Source organism: Populus euphratica, unplaced genomic scaffold (assembly GCF_000495115.2).
Source record: "Populus euphratica unplaced genomic scaffold, PopEup_1.0 scaffold635.1, whole genome shotgun sequence".
NCBI classification, from domain to species: Eukaryota; Viridiplantae; Streptophyta; class Magnoliopsida; order Malpighiales; family Salicaceae; genus Populus; species Populus euphratica.
In genome coordinates, this window is record NW_011500510.1 from 50,671 (window position 1) to 72,703 (window position 22,033).

General features: G+C 33.4%; 1 protein-coding gene and 1 long non-coding RNA gene across 2 annotated transcripts; one reads left to right on the forward strand and one right to left on the reverse strand.

Annotated features, from left to right (window-relative positions):
* Window positions 1-250: 250 nt before the first annotated feature.
* LOC105115102 (uncharacterized) lies at window positions 251-21,820 on the reverse strand. The gene is made up of 3 exons (XR_840270.1): window positions 21,809-21,820; window positions 6,344-6,348; window positions 251-539 (listed from the first exon to the last, which is right to left on the reverse strand). It is a non-coding gene; the product is annotated as an uncharacterized LOC105115102 (long non-coding RNA).
* LOC105115101 (cell number regulator 1-like) lies at window positions 3,243-4,234 on the forward strand. Its single transcript, XM_011011891.1, has 3 exons — window positions 3,243-3,543; window positions 3,649-3,861; window positions 3,957-4,234. Exons 1-3 carry the CDS (start codon window positions 3,309-3,311, stop codon window positions 4,034-4,036), a joined length of 528 nt encoding a protein of 175 aa, XP_011010193.1. The 5' UTR covers window positions 3,243-3,308; the 3' UTR covers window positions 4,037-4,234.
* Window positions 21,821-22,033: the final 213 nt, after the last annotated feature.

Consider the following 22,033-nt stretch of genomic DNA (forward strand, 5'->3'; position numbering starts at 1 on the left):
AAACATCCTATTCCTTCCATTCTTTTATGCGTGCTTTCTGGGAAAGGTGAGGTGGCATAGATAGGGATTCGAAGGTTCAGATGATTTACCAATTTGGGCTTATGATGGTTATGCCTGAGGATATCAAAAGGCTGGACCTGGTATTGAGAAGCCGAACCTGATCACAAGAATCTCAGAGACAATGCTATCTCTACTAAGAGCAATTACGTGGTAAAATTGATTTCTCCGAAGAGTTCATGAAAACGTTAAATTACATGACATCGAAACTGGATTTTTTTCTAATTTTATAATGGGCATCAAAAGAAATAATTATTCCACGCAAATGTTGTTCAAGAACAAAGTTCAAACATGGTGAACTAGCACAGATCGGCATGCCATCATTAATCCATCGAGGAGAGAAACTTTGCAAATGTTCCTAGTCCTCTGGTTGTGAATAACATGCCGTTTTAAACCCCCCATTGACAGACTAAGTTGTCACCTCGTGAAGGACTAGCATACATACATCAAAGACAAATGGTGTCAAGAACAGAAGGAAAAAACTGACCATTCCATGGGAGAATCACGAATTATTAATCATTACTTGCACAAGCACAAAGAGACAAATACACACCTTCACCACCTACCATGGCTTCGATGAATTTTCATGTGCAAATGTTGTTGAGCATAGTTCACAAGCTTCTCGATTTCTTCTGCACCTTCTATTTGACCATTATGATTGGTATCAGCTACCTTCATGACCTGCCGAGCCTTCCACCAAGGAAACCAAACCCTCAAGCTTTGAATAGCCTCTTTTAGCTCTTCATGGCTAACACGTCCATCGTTGTCCATTTCAAACTGACGAAGCCAGGCTTTGAAATCTTCCACCGTCATTTCACGGTTGGGATTCACCTGAAAACAACACATTATGGCCATGTTGTTTTTGGAATATGGAGTACTGTTTGCTATGGCACTATATTGTGGCTAGCCGTTCTGCTTGAGAATTACGAGCACATAAAAGGAGATAATTGCTTCACCAAAAAAAAAAAAGGAGATAATTATGATCGAATGTGTTGTAGTGGAGCACCGAATATATTCTTTCCTTTCCATTTCTTTAGTTTTGGTTGCATCTTTTCTTAATTTTCATGGTTCTTAGAACTCAAGCTCACAACTTTATTCTCGTAGTGAAATACATGTTCTCTACCTGGTCAGACCGATGATCGTTAACTAATAGTATAATATAGTGTGCAAAATGCAAAGGAAGGCTCATTTTGATACATGTGATGAACGAGAAATGTTGAAGAATCTAGATTCAAAGAAGGCACATTGATATGGGTTTTTTTTAAAAAAAGAAGCTAGGTGGAGTATCGAATAATTTTTTATTGACCGGAAAGAATAAAATCATGATAATTTTAATAAACTTCTATATAATATAATAAATAGTCAATTAAAGGTCTCAGTCAGTCGAGATTTGTTGCTGACTCTATTTACAAAATAATATATTTTAAATTTTAGCTCCAAAATTCATACGGAAGAAATACTTCCAGATATAAAGTAAAATGAGGCATAACACTCGTGCATAAGCATACAATAATTGACATCAGCGAAGTTGCACGCTCACATTGGCATGCATTACCATAAAATAATTAAAGACGTCGGAGAATGTCATCTTGTTCTTCCATGGCCTTTGCCCTCTGCCCTCATTCTAATTAATAGAAAAATAAGAGAGAAAAGAAAACGACATGCACTTTTAATAACAAGCACATAAATGTTGTGGAGTTGGACAAAAAGCAGCCCTACCTTCTCAGCCATTTCTTCTTCTTCTTCAAAATGATGCTTGTTCTTCCCCGTTCTTTTCTGTTTCTCTTTCCTTGTCATATTTGAAGACATGGTTTTTTTTTTTAAATTTGTTTATAGAAAAATAAAGCCATTATGAAAACTCAATACACACACATAATGATTTTCTTAAAATAAAATAATATTGTTTAAGAAAACACTAACGAAACATTATTTGGATAAAAAATAAATATTAAATCCTTAAAATTAACTTGGTTAGGTCTCACTCAAGTTTAATTAAATGGCGTATGTTGACCTACTAAGTCATCAGGTTTGATTTGATAAATATTTAAAATGATTAAAAAAACTAATTTAAATTAAGTTCTAGATTGATAAATTCTAAATCAAACTAAATCATGTTTAATAACATTTCTCAAAACTATCATAGCCAATAATGGAGTAAAATACATGTCCCCTTTATATTAATTTTGAGTTATCCAACAGAAGACTCGATAATAATTTTTGCTCTTTTATCATAATTAATCAATTGTCAATATTATGTCTTTGTCTTATGGAATGTAATAGAAGTAAAATAAATGAGTATAAGTGTATTACTCAATAAGGAAAAAATAAATGGCAAGGAGAAACGAAAGGAATTGAGAAAGGTGAAATCCAAGTATGATGACCTTAATTTGATTTTTTTTTTTTAAATCAGATTTAAGCCGAGCATGTAAGCTGTGATGATTTGTGTAGGCCGCCAATGCCGCTTCCCTATGAAGCCAAGTGCTGCCCCTCTTTCTCTCCCCTTCTCTCTCTTCTTTCGAAGATATCATGAAACTTGAAAGTTGCGACTTTGGTTGCTTGGATAGAGGAGAGTCTTCAGAAACTAAACTAAAAACAAGTTGGTCCTCCTTCTTGAAAGATTCTTCGCAAGAGAGAAATGTACGTGCATCGATAAAAGATACACTCACTCTTTAATTTCCACCTCCACCAGGCACCAGCTATGAATTTATGGTAAAAAAATTATTGTTTTTTTTTAGATAATTGTTATAAATGCTAATTATCTTTAATTAACATGTTTCCTCTGTACCATAAAAAAGAAGAAGCCTATAATGTTAGTAATTTGAAGTTTATAATGACCCCCCACCACCAATCGTTCTGATGTTAGCTAATTACTAAAGATTCCAGCAGCCTCGACAGCCCACGACCACAAGCCAACTTTCAGATTTTCTTCCGAAAGCCATGATTTTTTTCAGTTTCCTTAGAGGAGAAATTATATGAACTTGTTTTGAGATTTGGAGCGTAATTAAATGAGCTTTGTGTGACATGAAGAAAAGGAAAGAAAAATTGTAATCCAACTAGGAATTGCTTTGATTGGGCTACCCAAATCTGGTCAAAGATTGACAGCAATTAATCTTGGAACTTTAAGTAATGTCTAGGAGTGATAAAACTATCCTAAGCTATCAGAAAAAAAAATGACTTCTTTTTTAGAACTATAAGGTTTCTTATTCTTAGTTCTCTCTTCACATAACTGGAGCCAACAGCAACTTGAAGAAATGCATCCTCCAATATATCAAGACAACCCAAAATATGCACCCCAAGGGTATCCAATGAACATCTCTACTAGACAACCTTACCCTCCATGTATCTCCTCAGCCACCGCCACCGCAACACGGTGGTCTACTGGTCTTTGCCATTGTTGCGATGACCCGGCAAATTGTCTCGTTACTTGCACGTGTCCATGTGTTACCTTTGGACAAATTGCTGAGGTAGTCAATAAGGGTTCAATATGTAAGTCCCCATCCAACGCAAACCTGTGTATATTTAGTTAATTTCTCATGTTAAAATGCTGCCTTTTAAGTGACAGAATATTTGTTTTTTGGCCTTTTCATGCAGCTTGTGCAGCAAGTGGTGCAGTTTATGGTCTGCTGCTGGGTTTTACAGGTTTGTCATGCTTGTACTCGTGCTTCTATCGGTCAAGATTGAGAGGACAATATGACTTGGAAGAGGCTCCTTGTGTAGATTGCTTGGTTCACTTCTTCTGTGAGCCTTGTGCACTTTGTCAGGAGTATAGAGAGCTCAGGAATCGTGGTTTTGATATGGGGATTGGTAAGTACGAATTACCTCTCTTACAATACTTAAGAACTAACATTAATCCTATTAGCTGATACCATTGTACTCATTTGACTGTGTTTAATTTGAAGGTTGGCAGGCTAACATGGATAGACAAAGCAGGGGAATTACAGTTGCTCCTCCAGTTGTTGGTGGGGGCATGAGCAGATGATATTGAAAGAAAATACTCCTGTATTTCTACAATGATTTTCTTCATCCATCCATCTAATTTTCCCTCGCTATTCGTATGATATATCTTGAATTTTAATAAAATGTACTGTGCTTATATGCTAGCTGTTTGGATCGATTTGGTTCCCCGAAACATTTTTCCTTTGTTTATGCAATAATCAACATGAATGCAAAGTGTAAATTTGAGACTGATCATTAAATACTATGAATTCTAACATGGAAAAGGAGAATGATACAGAGGTTGAAGTTTGATGGCGATTCCTTGAAAGTTTGGTCCTGGTACTATACATGAAAATAAAAAAAAAATCTTGGGCTGAAAGGCTGAGGTCGCCTGGATATAACCTAGACGAGTGCAGGAAGAAGTGTCTTGTTTTTTTAAACATATTTTTCTCTTACCTATTTTTCTATATTATTTTATTTGAGTATGCGCTCCACATAATAAATTTTATAATACAATTAAATAAATAAAATATTTAAACCCTTACTTTTTATTAAAAGAACAAAACAACCAATAAAGCACTATTTTCTAAGCCAATGAAGTTTACTCTTTTATTCTACAAGTAAGGACATTTTCAGTGCAGCCACCTTGCTGGGTGAGCTATGAAATAACCTTGCTACTCTAAGTCAGACCTTTATCTTGGGAAAGGTAAGTTGTGGAACAAGTTTCTATAAAACCTAATAGCCAATGAGAGATAAGGAGAACCACGTACAAATAAAAAAATCATCTTTTTCATCTTTTAAATAATATTTACATGTTATCTTTTAAACAACATATAGTTAAAAAAGTAATTTGGGTGACCCCAAACTAACATAGCACAACTCGTTGTTTGCAATGAAAAAGCCTAAATAGATTTATTAAAAATTTTCACTAATTTTATCAGTAGCATCGTGTATAGAAATCTTGAAAAAAAACATAGTTGGATTTTTATCCAAACTTTTTCCCATTCCTTTTATCACTTAATATTTTTCATGGTTGATAACATAGTAGAAGAGAATAGACCTTCCATTATCTTCTTCAACCCCAATCAACTTCCAACAACTTTTTCTATTCATCGATTACTAACTTTTCAACAACCTACTCCTTCAGCACCTTTTTCCCATAAAAAACTTTATTTCATTGAGGAAAATAAGCAAAATAAAGTGGAGAAAAGTAAGCATAATACAAATAAACTTATTAGTTATTAAAATCTCATCCTAATAGTCCAAAGCGAAAAAAAATAAGGCATGGATGAAGGCAAAAATAGAAATGTCACATATAATATAGGAGACTATTGATTTTGTTAAAACATGTTTAAAAAACATCTCGTTAAAGATTTTATAGTTATAAAGATGAATTTGAACAACTATAATAATCTATTTAATTCTAAAAAGTACATTCAAAATATTAGAAACAATCTTGAATTGGTGATTCAAGATACTAACATCATATGTAAAATTCTCCCCATCATTTTTTATGGGCCATTCCAAGTTCTGAGTTTTATGGGCCATTCCAAGTTCTGAGGTCACAGTATAGAGTCATTCTCTATAATTAACTTTGTTGACATGTGTCATAAACTAATTGCTCACTTTAACACCAATATACTTAGAAGGAAAAACTCCACAAAACTTTTTAACATTACTTAATAAGAAAGAGAGAGCACCATGGCTTAAAAATATTTGATAAGAAGATGTCAAAAATGAAAAACTTGCTAGAATCCATAATGATAAAAACACTTATTAGTGGTGTATGTAATTAATCTTTTTAGGAGCAATGATATGTTCTACCTTACAAATGTCTTCTTAATATAAAGAAAATTATATATAATTAGTTCCAATAAAATGCTATGCTTTATAAAGGAAATAAAGAGGCTTATAGCTAAAGATTATCTCCAATAATTTATGAAAACAGAACTAAAGCACCATGAGAAACTAGGAGAAAAAGCAGATACTTTCAAGTTTCTCTCTAAAAAATAAATATGATGTTGTGAGGAGTCTCAACTGACAGAGATTCCAATGGAAAGAAAAAGGCCTATAGGAAGCAAATACTTGTTTACTCGTGAGAATGAGGAAGAAATGATATTTTCTCATGAAGATACTTAGTTATCTCTATTGTCCTACATTAACTATAATATGCATAAAGTTTTTGTTGATGATGGAAGTGCTATGAATATCATTCTAAAGGATGCCTTGATATAAATGAGCATGGATACCTTTAAGTTGATTCTAGTAAAGAATCATCTAAGAGAGATTAAGGAGGAAAAAAATGCTAATGAAGGGTGCCTTAGACCTTCCTGTGACTATCAGCATGCACCTCAACTATTGTATACTTCCATATATATATATATATATATAATTTATTTTATATTTGAATATTTATCTCTTGTTCTTTGAAGAAGAAGTTTTCTTTATATCTGTTTATATATATATATATATATATATATTCATGATGATCAAAATGTACCTAGCATGTAATGTTATGTTAGAAAGACCCCTTCTCCATGATATCAATGCAATAATCAACACTAAGAAATATGATAAATATCAAATATTTACATCGATTCCTCTTCAACCATTAACCAAGTTAACAACCATTGTGTCTCTTTGGCCTTTCTCTTAGTAAGGAATTGATATACAATGTTCATTCCCTATGGCATCTGGAAAAAAACAATTCATCTTAGTTGTTATGAGATATTTTATGAAATAGATGAAAGCAAAGGCCTTAACAGACATAACCACTTATAGAGTTATCTTTTTTATATGAAAAATATCATTTATAGATTCAGGTTTTCCCATGTGTTAATTATGGATAACGACACCTAATTTGACAATAAAAAGATATGAAAATAGTGTTAGAGGTTTAATATCAAGCATAGGTTCTCCTTAGTTTCACAAAAAAAAAAATAGAGACAGTTAAGCTAGCAAATAAACTATTATTGAATGGTTTAAAGAAAAAGATATAAAAGAGAGTGGAATGAATTGCTTAATGAGATTTTATCGACATACAAAACCACTTAAAAAATCTCAACGGGAAAGATACCTTTTCTCCTAATATATAGGACTAAAATTGTTATTCCTGTTGAAATAAATTGTCCTAATTACAGGGTGTTACACTTATAGAAAAAATAATAACAGGTTGAGGGCCAACTTAGATTTGATTAAGAAAGCTCAACATATAGTTATGATAACCAATTTTTGGGTTGTTTCAAAAAAAAAAAAAAAACTAAAACAGTGTTGTTTTGAATGACATTATTCTCTTTCTTCCCTTGCATACATAGAAGCATGGGAAATAGAAGTTTTGCTCTCCTATATTTTTCATGCTTTCTTTCTTTCTCCCCACTTGCCTAAACCCTGACAAAACTCACATCCCTTACCTACCTTTAAACAAAAATTTAGAGGGGATAAGCCTTGAAGTAGCTTCCCAATGGTTGCCCAATCACCCTTCTACCCTTATACCGTGATTGGACATGGGAAGTAGCTCTATTTTCCCCCCTAATAGAGAGAGAGGAGCTTAGGAGGGCAGAAATAGAGAGAAAGAAAAGAGGCAAAGGATGAAAAAATAGAGACAAATTGTTTTGAGATATGGAGATGAGAAAATAGAGAAAATAGAGCAAAAGAGAGAAGAACAGCTACTGCCTACCTTCCTCATCGTCACCATGAGAACCGCCTTGAGCCACTATCGACAGTAGCTCCACCACTAGTAGAAATAAAGGAGAAATAAAAAAAAAAATAGAAAAAAGGAGAAAGAACAAGAGGGAGGGCAAAAACAGAGGGTAAGGAAAACACAGAAAAAAGAACCATCGATCACCCTCAGTTCCCAATCGCCACTACAACAGCACCACCACTAATTGATACTTAAAAGTGTATTTTTATCAAGGTTTTATATCATCATTTTGCGCTTGAAGTATCAATAACTCCTTAACTAAAACATGTTTTATAATAATATATCTCATAATATAAGATACCTTTAATTTGTGGTAAATGTTCATTTTAAATGCAGGCCTATCACATAAATGAAATGATTGATTTATGAATTTAAGAACTGAAATTGAAAGGATAAAGAGATGGCCAAACTTAGAAAAGAGATGTTGGTGCAATCCAAACCGGAACACTGTTCGGTAATTGGGTCATATCTAGAGCTATAGATCTCATATTTAGGTCTACTTTATATGGATGGAAAGGTAAGACATAGGCCTACAACTTTCATACGGATCCCAAGATCTAAAAAGGCTATTTTCAAGTCCAAATTGTAGCAACAACAAAGAAGCCCGAATCTGTCCTCCAGCCCGAGCACTATTCAGTATTTTGGCCATATCTGGAGTTCTAGAAGTCAAAATGAGCTGAATTGTTTACACAAGAAAGCTGAGATAATTTCCTACAACTTTTATGTTTTCAAGTGGCTCCAATTTTGACGTTATCAATGACGTTTTGGGTAGACAAGAGAAGATAAGGATTGTCACCAAGTCAAGAGTTGGTCACCCACTTATCAATTAGTCATCAAATCAATAGTTCCTAATTTTGGCCTATAAAAGGAGGCATTTGCCATGCATTTAGGCATCTTGGTGTCCAGATCAAGATCATGCTCTTGCTTTCTCTCTTTGTATTTTTTGTAATGTTTATGCTTTGCTTTCATTAATATCAAGTTTATGCCTTTCATTTCCTTTCCTTTACTTAGTTAACTTTTATCTTATTTATGTTCTTATTTTGTTTATCTATTTTTATTTGTTTCATTATGTCTAGCTAAGTTTATTATGTCAAGGTGAAAAGACTACACTAATGGTGTAAGAATAAGTATAGTATAAACTTAATATGGACTTTAATGTTTGATACTAACATGTTTTATCTTTGTTATCTTGTTCACTCTTTAATACTTTGCTTGTTAAATGACTAATCTTGATTTATGTTGTATAACACTTGGTACAACAAATGCTTGGCACTTTCATAGCCCATAATGTATGGTATAACCGACACCTGAGCTATGAAAGAAACTTGATTTGTTGTTAACATAAGTTATAATCATGAATGCTTGACGAGGTTTCCAGATCAAGATCTTAACCATGCTCTTCCTTTCTCTCTTTGTATTTTTTGTAATGTTTATGCTTTGCTTTCATTAATATGGCATAAAGTCTATAATCTGATTGGAATCTCTTTTGTGTGTGGTTTCCAATTGAATAATAAGAGTTTATACTATACTTGTTTGACATACCATTAGTGGATCCTCTAACCTTGACATTGTTTGTTATCATTGTTTAATCCTTACGTTAATTTTTCATCTCAAAGTTCTCATCAACTTTTCTTCTTTTTCTTTATTATTGTTATTATTATTATTGTTGCTATTATTATTATTATTATTATTATTATTGTTATTAGTACTATTACTACTACTACTACTACTAGTATTATTAGTATTATTAGTGCTACTGTTATTATATTTATTGTTACTATTGTTGTTGTTTATAATTTGTACAATTAACCTCCCTGTGGTTCGACCCCGGTCTTGCCGGATTATTTATTACTTCAACACTCCTTCACTTGGGAGAAGACAACAATCTTTTAGTCATGTCAACCACCACGAGAGAATAAAAGAGAAGAACAAAAAAGTAGAAGGAAGGAGTAGAGATAACAAAAAGTAACAGGGAGACGAAAAAAGCAGAAACCAATAGCAGCCACCTTAGTTTGCCACCGCCACCAACACCATGAGCCACCACAGCAGTCACCGTAGGTCAGCTTCCCTCTCATTTTTCTTCTTCTTCTTCATCGTCTTCGTTCTCCAGTATTCTGTGTGAATAGTGGAGAGTGAATTAATTCACTCTCTACTATTCACATTGCAAACAGTATAGAGATCCTTTTCTATTTAATAGGCCGGGCAACGCTGACCCAGCCAAAAAAATCATTTCAAAAATTTATGATTTTTTTGTTGATTTTTTATTAATATTGGTTTGTGTTTTTATATTATAAAGATACAAATTCGATATTAAAATATCCAATTTTCTTCAAAATATTGCAGAAAAATAAAAAATAAAAAATGTGTTTTTATTTTCATACATACGACCAAGTCTCTTAAAAAAATCATATTGTATTTTCATACAAAGAAAACTTAAAAAACATATGTTTTAGCATGTATTTTGGCTTTAATAACCAGTTTATTAAAGCCATGAGAACTAATTGAAATAATTTGGACTTGAAAATGGCCTTTTTAGATCTTGGGCTCCATATGAAAGTTGTAGGTTTATGTCTTACCTTTCCATCCATATAAAGTACACCTAAATCTGAGATCTATAGCTTCAGATATGACCCAATTACCGAACAGTGTTCTAGTTTGGATTGCACCAACATCTCTTTTCTAATTTTGGTCATCTTTTTGCCCTTGCAATTTAAGTTCTTAAAGTCATCAATCAATCCTTTCGTTTATGTGATAGGCCTGCTTTTAAAATGAACATTTACCATAAATTAAAGGTATCTTATATTATTAGATATATTATTATAAAACATGTTTTAGTTAAGGAGTTATTGATACTTCAAGTGCAAAATAATGATATAAAACCATGATAAAAATGTACTTTTAAGTACTAATCAGTGGAGACCTGTAATTTCTCTCCAATTGTTTGTCCAATGATGTCCCCTTCGGCTAAAGCTTTGGGGACAACCCCCAAAACTTGAATGCCTCCTACAAATGCAGCTATTGAAACACCCCCCATTAACCCAAGGTTGCCTCCCCCATACACTAAATGAATCTTTTTCTCAGCTAATACCTGACCAAGATGATTTACTGATTCTAAAAACTCTTTTTCTTTCCCAGGACTAGATCCACAAAGGACACAAATCCATTTCTACACACTTCTTATATGTTGAATGAATTGGTTAAGTTGAAATGATGGGAAGGAAGAGAAGATTTTATAGATGAGAAATTAAAAATGCAATCATACCACTTATATGTAGGCTAGCTGTAGTCTCACACTCTCTCTCTTTCTTATTTATTTATTTATTTATTTATTTATTATTATTATTATATATATAAAAAATATATATGTACAAGCAGTTGTGATTGTGGCTCACAGCTTTCCCTTGGTTTTACGTCCAATAACGACTTAAACACTCTCTATGGGTCGGGGATAAGCTTCCCATCCAGTTTTTTTTAAAAACTGGCAAACAGGGTCTTTTTTAGTCAGATTCCCAAGACTAAGTCGATCATGTTCTTTATGAAAATGGGGTCATAAATCATGAATTGCACGATGCACATCTCCACTAGGATGCGTCTCAAGACTTAATAGAAGATTATCTAAAGACTCCTTACTCAGGCCATCCTTAATGAATTGTATTTTATCTTCACGGTTTATAGATACCATTCCTAAAGAATGACATTTTGCATTACAAGTCCATCTGGCACATCGGTGACAGACTTTCAGTCGTTTTGCACGACGTTTCTTTGCAAAGGTGCTTTTACCTGTCCCAAGCATGTATGAAATAAAAGTGTTGGAAGACCCACCTAATAATCAGATCTTTGCTTCAATTATCCAGCGAATATCTTCAGGAATTCCACGGTTCATTAACAACCTCAATCTTTCACACCTAGCACGGTAAATTTTTGTAATCGTATTCTAAGACAGAGCGAGAAAATACTTTTTTAATTTTTCAAGAGTGGTGTCCATTTTTCAAAAGAGAAGTGAAGAAGAGATGTAAAGAAAAGAGAAGGAACAAGGAATTGAACAAATATATATACAGATATCAATTATCATAAGAAACTGAAAGAACCGACTTAAGAGTCACGGAGTACCGTTATCTGTCATTTGACCGGGGTTGGAGAAAGACTAGCAAAACAAGAGTCACAAAAAAAAAAGAAACACAAAAAATATGAGAAAAACAAAATAATCAACCTTTATATACAGGATCATTCAAACCAGTGGATTCATTTTCACTAGAAAAATTATCAAAGTAAGCTTTCAAACGATGTCCATTGACCTTGAAAACATTACCATTTTTTGGATTCTTAATATCAAAGGCCTCATAAGGATATATGATTAGTACTTAAAAGTGCATTTTTATCATGGTTTTATATCATCATTTTGCACTTGAAGTATCAATAACTCTTTAACTAAAATATGTTTTATAATAATATATCTAATAATATAAGATACCTATAATTTGTGGTAAATGTCTATTTTTAATGCAGGCCTATCACATAAATGAAAGGATTGATTGATGACTTGAAGAACTTAAATTGCAAGGATAGAGAGATGGCCAAACTTAGAAAAGAGATGTCGGTGCAATCCAAACCGGAACACTGTTTGGTAATTGGGTCATATCTAGAGCTATATATCTCAGATTTAGGTCCAAGTTATATGGATGGAAAGGGAAGACATAGGCCTACAACTTTCATATGGAGCCCAAGATCTAAAAAGGCCATTATCAAGTCCAAATTGTAGCAACAACAAAGAAGCCCGAATCTGTCTTCCAGCCCGAGCACTGTTCGGTATTTTGGCCATATCTGGAGTTCTAGAAGTCCAAATGAGCTGAAATTTTTACACAAGAAATATGAGACAATTGGCTAAAACTTTCATGTTTGCAACTGGCTCTAATTTGGATGTTATCAATGACGGTTTGGGCAGACAAGAGAAGATAAAGATTGTCACCAAGTCAAAAGTTGGCCACCCACTTATCAATTAGTCATCAAATCAATAGTTCCCAATTTTGGCCTATAAAAGGAGGCATTTGCCATGCATTTAGGCATCTTGGTTTCCAGATCAAGATCATGCTCTTCCTTTCTCTCTTTTTATTTTTTGTAATGTTTATGCTTTGCTTTCATTAATATTAAGTTTATGCCTTTCATTTCCTTTCCTTTACTTAGTTAACTTTTATGTTCTTATTTTGTTTATCTATTTTGCTTTCTTTCATTATGTCTAGCTAAGTTAATTATGTCAAGGTGAAAAGGTTACACTAATGGTGTAAGAATAAGTATAGTGTAAACTTAATATGGACTTTAATGTTTGATACTAACATGTTTTATATTTGTTATCTCGTTCACTCTTTAATACTTTGCTTATTAAATGACTAATCTTGATTTATGTTGTATAACACTTGGTACAACAAATGCTTGGCACTTTCATAGCCCATAATGTATGGTATAACCGACACCTGAGCTATGAAAGGAACTTGATTTGTTGTTAACATAAGTTATAATCATGAATGCTTGACGAGATTTACAAGTATTAGCATTAATTGAATAAGATAACTAATGTAATCATGTTAACAATATATAATTTGATTGGAACCTCCTTTGTGTGTGGTTTCCAATTCAATAATAAGAGTTTATACTATACTTGTTTGATATACCATTAGTGGAACCTCTAACCTTGACATTTGTTATTATTATTGCTTAATCCTTACATTAATATTTCATCTCTAAGTTTTCATCATCATCATCTTCTTCTTCTTCTCTTTCTTTATTATTATTATTATTATTATTACTACTATTGTTATTGTTGTTATTGTTGTTTTATAATTGTTGTTTATAATTTGTACAATTAACCTCCCTGTGGTTCGACCCCGGTCTTGTCGGGTTATTTATTACTTCGACACTCCTGCACTTGGGAGAAGACATCAACCTTTTCGTCGTGTCAAGTTTTTGGCGCCGTTGCCGGGGAGGTAAGTTCTTGTATAAATTATAGTATTTATTTTAGGGAGGTAAGTTCTTGTACGTGTCAAGTTTTTGGCGCCGTTGCCGGGGAGGTAAGTTCTTGTATAAATTATAGTATTTATTTTATTTTCTCTTTTCACTTTTCTTGTATATAACTTTGTTTCTTTTTATTTTGTTTTCTTCCTCCTTCTTTTGCTTTCTTCTTCTTTTTTATTTTATTGCTACACGTGCATGAGAGTGTGGTCACGTACATCAAGTGGTAGACTTTGTAGGGTATCCTCATCATTTTCAGAAAATATGGCCGAAGAAGATAATCAATCACTTCAAAATGAGAATAATGAGAATAACCGTGCTAGAACACTTAGAGACCACATGAATCCCACAAGAACAAGTGCACCATCATACATAGTTTTTCCTCTCGATGCATCTCATTTTAATTTTAAACCAGGTATTATTCAACTTTTACCTTCTTTTCATGGCTTAGAATTGGAAAATCCATACTTGCATTTAAGAGAATTTGAGGAGGTCTGCAACACATATAATAATTTAAATTGTAGCATGAACACCATCAGATTAAAGCTTTTTCCTTTTTCATTAAAAGATAAAGCTAAAACATGGCTACAAAATTTAAGACCAGGATTCATTCGTGCTTAGGATGAAATGCAACAACAGTTTTTGAAGAAATTTTTCCCATCTCACAGAACAAACTCTTTCAAGAGACAAATCACCACTTTCACTCAAAAACCAGGAGAAACATTTTACCAATGTTGGGATAGGTATCTAGACTTGCTTAGTACTTGCCCTCATCATGGTTTTGAAACATGGAGATTGATTTCACATTTTTATGAAGGGTTAACACCTAAAGATAGGCAAATGGTTGAATTGATGTGCAATGGAACTTTTGAAGATAAAGACCCTAATGAAGCACTGGAGTACTTAGACTTGTTAGCTGAAAATGCTCAAAATTAGGATACCGCGGGTACTTATGAGGCACCGAGTAAAACTCAACCTCATACATCTAGTGGAGGCATGTACAACCTTAGGGAAGATCATGACCTTCAAGCCAAGTTTGCATCTTTAGCTAGAAAAGTCGAGGCACTAGAATTGAAAAAGAGTGGTCAATTAAAATCTGTTAAAAACATTGTGTGTCAAATCTGTGAAACAAATGAACACTCAACCAATGATTATCCAACCTTGCCTTCTTTTAAGGAATGTCTCCATGAACAAGCCCATGCTTTAAACAGTTTCCAAAGGGCCAACCACAACCCATACTCACAAACATACAACCCTGGTTGGAGGAATAACCCAAATTTCAGTTGGAAGAGTGAGAACAACAATGCACAAACTTCACAACCACCGTTTCAAGCACACCATAATTTCCAAAATTCTCATGGATATGCACCTCCTTATGCTCCACCTCCTAGAAGAAATCTTGAGGAAACATTGCATGCATTCATTGAAAAGCAAGAGACAATTAATACTCAACTTGTTCAAAACATGACAGATTTTAAAGATACTCTTGCTAAATTAACATCTGCTCTTAGTTTCCAAGAGAAAGGTAAGTTTCCATCTCAAACACAACAAAATCCCAAAGGGCAATACAATGCAAATGCAAGTAGTTCCGGAAGCCAACACATGGATCAAGTCAAATCAGTCACTACTCTGCGCAGTGGTAAGGTTATTGAAAAACCCTCTCTTGAACCTTATGAGAAAGATGATGAATCAATCTCTGAGGGTAAGGAAGGGGATGAATCTGAAAATTGCAAAGAAACGACTGATTCACCGCCAGCACTTCCATTTCCTCAAGCCATGACCAAACAAAGGAAAGTCAATCACAATTCTGAAATTTATGAAATTTTCAAACAGGTAAGGATCAATATACCTTTGCTGGATGCAATTAAACAGGTTCCTTCCTATGCTAAATTTTTGAAAGATCTATGCACTGTGAAGAGGAAACTGAATGTGAAAAAGAAAGCCTTTCTAGCCGAACAAGTAAGTGCTATTCTTCAAAACAATAATGCTTTGAAATATAAAGACCCTGGTTGTCCTACAATTTCTTGCTTTATTGGAGAGCATAAAATTGAAAGAGCCTTACTTGATCTTGGAGCTAGTGTGAATTTACTTCCATATTCAGTTTTGCAAAGTCTCAATCTAGGTGAGTTAAAACCAACTTCTATATCTCTTTTACTTGCCGATAGATCTGTAAAAGTGCCTAAAGGAATAATTGAAGATGTGTTAGTACAAGTCGATAAATTCATTTATCCTGTGGATTTTATTGTCTTGGACACAGAACCTGTTGAAGCATGTAATTCATTTCCTGTTATTTTAGGACGTCCGTTTCTTGCAACCTCTAACGCATTGATTAATTGTAGGAATGGACTGATGAAGCTATCATTTGGAAACATGACATTGGAGATGAATATTTTCAACATTTGCAAGCAACCTGGAGATGATAATGATTTACAAGAAGTAGATCATATTGACGAATTAGTTTATGATCAACTTGAATCTACTTTAAGTAAAAATGAGTTGGATGAATCTGAAGATTTGCAAATGATTTATTCTGAGGAAGAAATCACGAAGGAAAAACACACCGAAAATGTTGATGCGAATCTTTTGTCAATAGTGACAACAGATTCGACATCTGGGATCACACCAATCGATGATTACTTTCCTAACAAATCCTTACTTTCTCTTACTCCAATGCCTTGGTATGATAAAAATATCAATTTTCTTACTTTAGGAGATTTGCCAGCTGATTGGAGTACCCAAGACAAAGAAAAGTTTTTGAACGAAGTGAAGAATTTTTATTGTGATGACCCTACCTTATTCAAATATTATCCTGGTCAAATATTTCAAAGATTCATTCCCGACAATGAGGTAAGTAGTGTCATTAAATTTTGTCATTCTGAAGCATGTGGAAGTTGTTTCTCGTCAAAAAAGACAATTGCAAAAATCTTTCAAAATGGATTTTATTGGCCCACCATGTTCAAGGACACGCATGCATTTTGCAAAACTTGTGAAAATTGTCAAAAGATTGATACTGGTCAAAAAGTTTTGTTTTATGATTCTCAACTCTATGCAGTCCCTAGAGAGCTAAGATCAAGATGGAGCAATCCTTATAGGGCTTGTGATATTGAGAATTCAATGAATGACAATGATTTTAAGGAAAATGGACATCGTTTGAAAGCTCACTTTGATAATTTTCTTAATGAAAACGAATCAACTGGTTTGAATGATTTTGTAGATAAAGGTTGATTATTTTTTTTCTCACATTGTTTTTGTGTTTCTTTTTGAGTGATTTTTGCTAGTTTCTCTCACCCCGGTCAAATGGCGGATAACGGTACTCCGTGACTTAAGTCGGTTCTTTCAGTTTCCCACAATAACTGATATCTGTGTATATATCTATGCAATTCTTTGAATCTCTCTTCCAATTCTCATTTGATAATGGACACTAATCTTGAAAAATTGAAAAAGTATTTTCCCGCTCTGCCTCAGAATGCGATTATAAAAATTTACCATGCTAGATGTGCAAGATTGAGATTGTTAATGAATCATGGAATTCCTGAACATATTCGCTGGCTGATTGAAGCAAAGGTCCGATTATCAGGTGAGTCCTCTAACTCCTTCATTTCACACATGCCTGGAACAGGTAAAAGCACTTTTGCAAAGAAGCGTCGTGCAAAACGACTGGATGTTTGTCATCGATGTGCTAGATGGACTTGTAATACACAATGTCGTTCTTTAGGAATGGTATCTATAAACCGTGAAGATAAAATACAATTCATTAAGGATGGCCTGAGTAAGGAGTCTTTAGATAATCTTCTACTGACTCTTGAGACACATCCTAGTGGAGATGTGCATCGTGCAATTCATGATTTATGGCCACTATTTCATAAAGAACATGATCGACTTAGTCTTGGGAATCTGACTAAAAAAGACCCTGTTTGCCAGTTTTTAAGAAAACTGGATGGGAAGCCTATCCCCGACCCATAGAGGGCGTTTAAGCCGTTCTTGGACGTAAAACCAAGGGAAGATGTGATCCACAATCACAACTACCTGTACATACACATGTTTTTTTCAAAAGTAAATAAATAAATAAATAAAAAGAGAGAGAGAGAGAGAGAGTGTGAGACTCCAGCTGGCCTACATATAGGTGTTATGATTGCCTTTCTAATTCCTCATCTATAAAACCCTCTTTTCCTTCCTTTCATTTCTACTCAACCCATACATTCAACAAATACAGAAGTGTGTAGAAATGGCAAGTTCCTCAAGTCATCAAATAAGAAATATTTGTGTTTTCGGTGGATTTAGTCCTGGGAAAGAAAATGAGTTTTTAGAATCAGCAAATCATCTTGGTCAGGTGCTAGCTGAGCGAAAGATTCATTTAGTGTATGGGGGAGGCAGTCTTGGGTTAATGGGAGGTGTGTCAATAGCTGCATTTTTAGGAGGTAGTCAAGTTTTGGGGGTCGTCCCTGAAGCTTTAGCACAAGGGGACATCATTGGAAAAACAATTGGAGAGGAACTTCAGGTCTCCACAATGTCAGCTCAAATGAATGCAATGTTTAACCATGCTGATGCCTTCATTGCTTTACCAGGTGGTCTAGGCACATTGGAAGAGATCTTTCATATTTCCTCTTGGGCTCAACTGCACATTCACCATAAACCCATAGGTTTGTTAAATGTTAATGGTTATTATGATAAGTTGTTGTCTTTTCTTGATCATGCTGTGGAACAAGAATTTCTAACATCTTCTGCACGACAAATCATAATCTCTGTTGCTACTGCTGAACAATTGATTGACCAACTACAATCTTTCATTCCTATGATTGATCCTTCCATGAGTCGCATAAATTGGTTATCTAAGGAAAGCCGCAAAAAGCTTAGATTGGATTTGAGCCTTCATTTGTGAATTTTTGTGTCTTTTGGTTTTATTATTGTGTTTTGTTATTTCTTATTTTTGTTTTAGTATGTTTCAGGTTTGTCGGTGTTCGTTATTTCAGGTGATATCTTCTATACTCTATCTTTCTACCTTAGAACATTGAGGACAATGTCTCGTTTTGGTTGGGGGGAGAGGGTAGTAGTTGATAAAAAAAAAAGGGTAGTAGTTGATAAAAAAAAAAAAATTGTTTTTCATTTCATAAAGCATGTGCATAATTGTTGTTACTAGGATGGCAGAGTAAAGGAGTTCTTTTGTTAAAGTGACTCTTGAGACGCATCTTAGTAACCATTCTTAACAAGGTCTATTATAATACTTCCTGAAATATTCAGGTTTACAAACTCTCGTATTGTTACCACTTAATTCTGCTCATATACTTATTTAACATGTATTTTTAAACCTTAATTTACACACACACACTTTAACATATGATTGTGGGTTGCATATTGGATTATTACATTATTTGTGTTCTTTTGTTAAAGGTAACAACTAAGGGAAAGGGATTGTATATAATTAAAAAAAAACATGAAAAAAAAAAGAAAAAAAAAGAAAAAAAGAAAAAAAAATGATGATAATAAAAATGTAGATAAGTTTGATTTCGTAGCCTCCCTAACCTAAGCAATTAAGCCCGAAGGGGTGTTTTAACACCTAATACCCTAAAGTCAACTGACTTGGGAGCTATTGGCCCAACGCTTGTTACATGGGTTGAGGAGAAATGCTTAAGGGAATCAAACATTGTACTATCTACATATCAGTATCTGCGACCCGAGTTACTAAGCTCGTAGGGGTGTCTTAACACCTAATGCCCTAAGACCAACTGGTCTGGGAGTCATTAGCTGAAAGCTCGTTACATGGGTTAAAGATGCATGATGTTTTTAAAGTATATATATATAGAGTTAAAAAAAAAAAGAAGAAGAAAAAAAAAGACAAAAATAGTAATCCCAACCCAAGGAAGTTAACCTTAAACATTAGAACAAAAATTTTGTTTTCTTCCAAGAAAAGCCCCATAATTATGTGTTGATACATTGAGCACAAAAGAAAGGTTTATTAATATCTTGTTAAGAGGTATTGAGCAGATATATAAATTTAATGAGAGTTTGTTTATCTGGATGGATTAATGGAAGTTAAATGATGAATACCTTGCTTTGTGAAATTTGCAAATTTGTTTTCTATTTTAACGCTTTGATTTCTAGGGACTAGTAATAAGCTGGTTGGGGGGTGTGATTAGTACTTAAAAGTGCATTTTTATCATGGTTTTATATCATCATTTTGCACTTGAAGTATCAATAACTCCTTAACTAAAATATGTTTTATAATAATGTATCTAATAATATAAGATACCTATAATTTGTGGTAAATGTCTATTTTTAATGCAGGCCTATCACATAAATGAAAGGATTGATTGATGACTTGAAGAACTTAAATTGCAAGGATAAAGAGATGGCTAAACTTAGAAAAGAGATGTCGGTGCAATCTAAACCGGAACACTGTTCGGTAATTGGGTCATATCTAGAGATATATATCTCAGATTTAGGTCCAATTTATATGGATGGAAAGGTAAGACATAGGCCTACAACTTTCATATGGAGCCCAAGATCTAAAAAGGCCATTATCAAGTCCAAATTATAGCAACAACAAAGAAGCCCGAATCTGTCTTCCAGCCCGAGCACTATTCGGTATTTTGGCCATATCTGGAGTTCTAGAAGTCCAAATGAGCTGAATGTTTTATACAAGAAAGCTGAGACAATTGCCTACAACTTTCATGTTTACAACTGGCTCTAATTTTGACGTTATCAATGACTTTTTGGGTAGACAAGAGAAGATAAGGATTGTCACCAAGTCAAAAGTTGGCCACCCACTTATCAATTAGTCATCAAATCAATAGTTTCCAATTTTGGCCTATAAAAGGAGGCATTTGCCATGCATTTAGGCATCTTGGTTTCCAGATCAAGATCATGCTCTTCCTTTCTCTCTTTGTATTTTTTGTAATGTTTATGCTTTGCTTTCATTAATATTAAGTTTATGCCTTTCATTTCCTTTCCTTTACTTAGTTAACTTTTATGTTCTTATTTTGTTTATCTATTTTGCTTTCTTTCATTATGTCTAGCTAAGTTAGTTATGTCAAGGTGAAAAGGTTACACTAATGGTGTAAGAATAAGTATAATGTAAACTTAATATGGACTTTAATGTTTGATACTAACATGTTTTATATTTGTTATCTTGTTCACTCTTTAATACTTTGCTTGTTAAATGACTAATCTTGATTTATGTTGTATAACACTTGGTACAACAAATGCTTGGCACTTTCATAGCCCATAATGTATGGTATAACCGACACCTGAGCTATGAAAGGAACTTGATTTGTTGTTAACATAAGTTATAATCATGAATGCTTGACGAGATTTACAAGTATTAGCATTAATTGAATAAGATGACTAGTGTAAGGAAGACCATTCCCTTCCATATCTTATAAATGATAAGTATTCATATATCTTGTAAATTATAAGTATTTACCTTGATTATTCTCACAACTCTTAAAAGACCATTCCATTATGGGGTTAGTTTACCATTACTTTTTCTATTGCTTGTATCTTTCAACTTTCTTAAGACCAAATCCTTATAAATCCTCAATACTTTCTATATTGCTTGTATCTTACATCGTAACAACCTTTTAAAATTTCATGGTGAAAGGACATATATTTAGTATCTTGTTCTTAGAGGGAAAAAATATTCAGTTTAATGAATTGCCACCTAGTATTATGGTCACCAGAAATCTTTACTGGTCAATAGAGATTCTATGGTATACGACTAGTAACACAAAATAAAAGATACTATCAGCTCTTAAGCGTCCTACCTGAGGTAGATTGTATTGTTGATTTTTTTTTAAAATTACTAAGGGTTTGTTTTATTTTGTTTTCGATGGTTTACTTATAATATTCCTGACTTTGGTGCTAGTGAATATTCCACTATAAAACTTCTAACTCTGGCATTGATAAATATTACATAACCAAAACAATATGGTATTCATGACTCAAGCACTAGTGAATAAATCGATAAAATTTGGATTGAAAACAAACCATGTCTTTTTATTATTTTTTTAAAGAAAAAGAAAAGGACAGATATGTATCGTATACAAGATTCACATTTTATAGTGGAAGTCAACAATCCAAAAACTAAATAAAGTAATAAAAAAATATATGAGGGACCCACAAATAAATTCAAAAAGGTCCTCAACTATGTTTAGAATTTTCTAATATCCAAAAAGGTCTATTTGACTAGATATCAAAATAATTAAGACTAAAATTAAAAGAAAATAGCATCAGGATATGTTTTGTCAACCACACCTTTAACCTAAAGAAATTTGGGTCAGCTGGGCCTCTAGTCTCAATAGTTTTTGTCTTTTTTTGGAGGGAGGTTGGATCTAGCCTAGC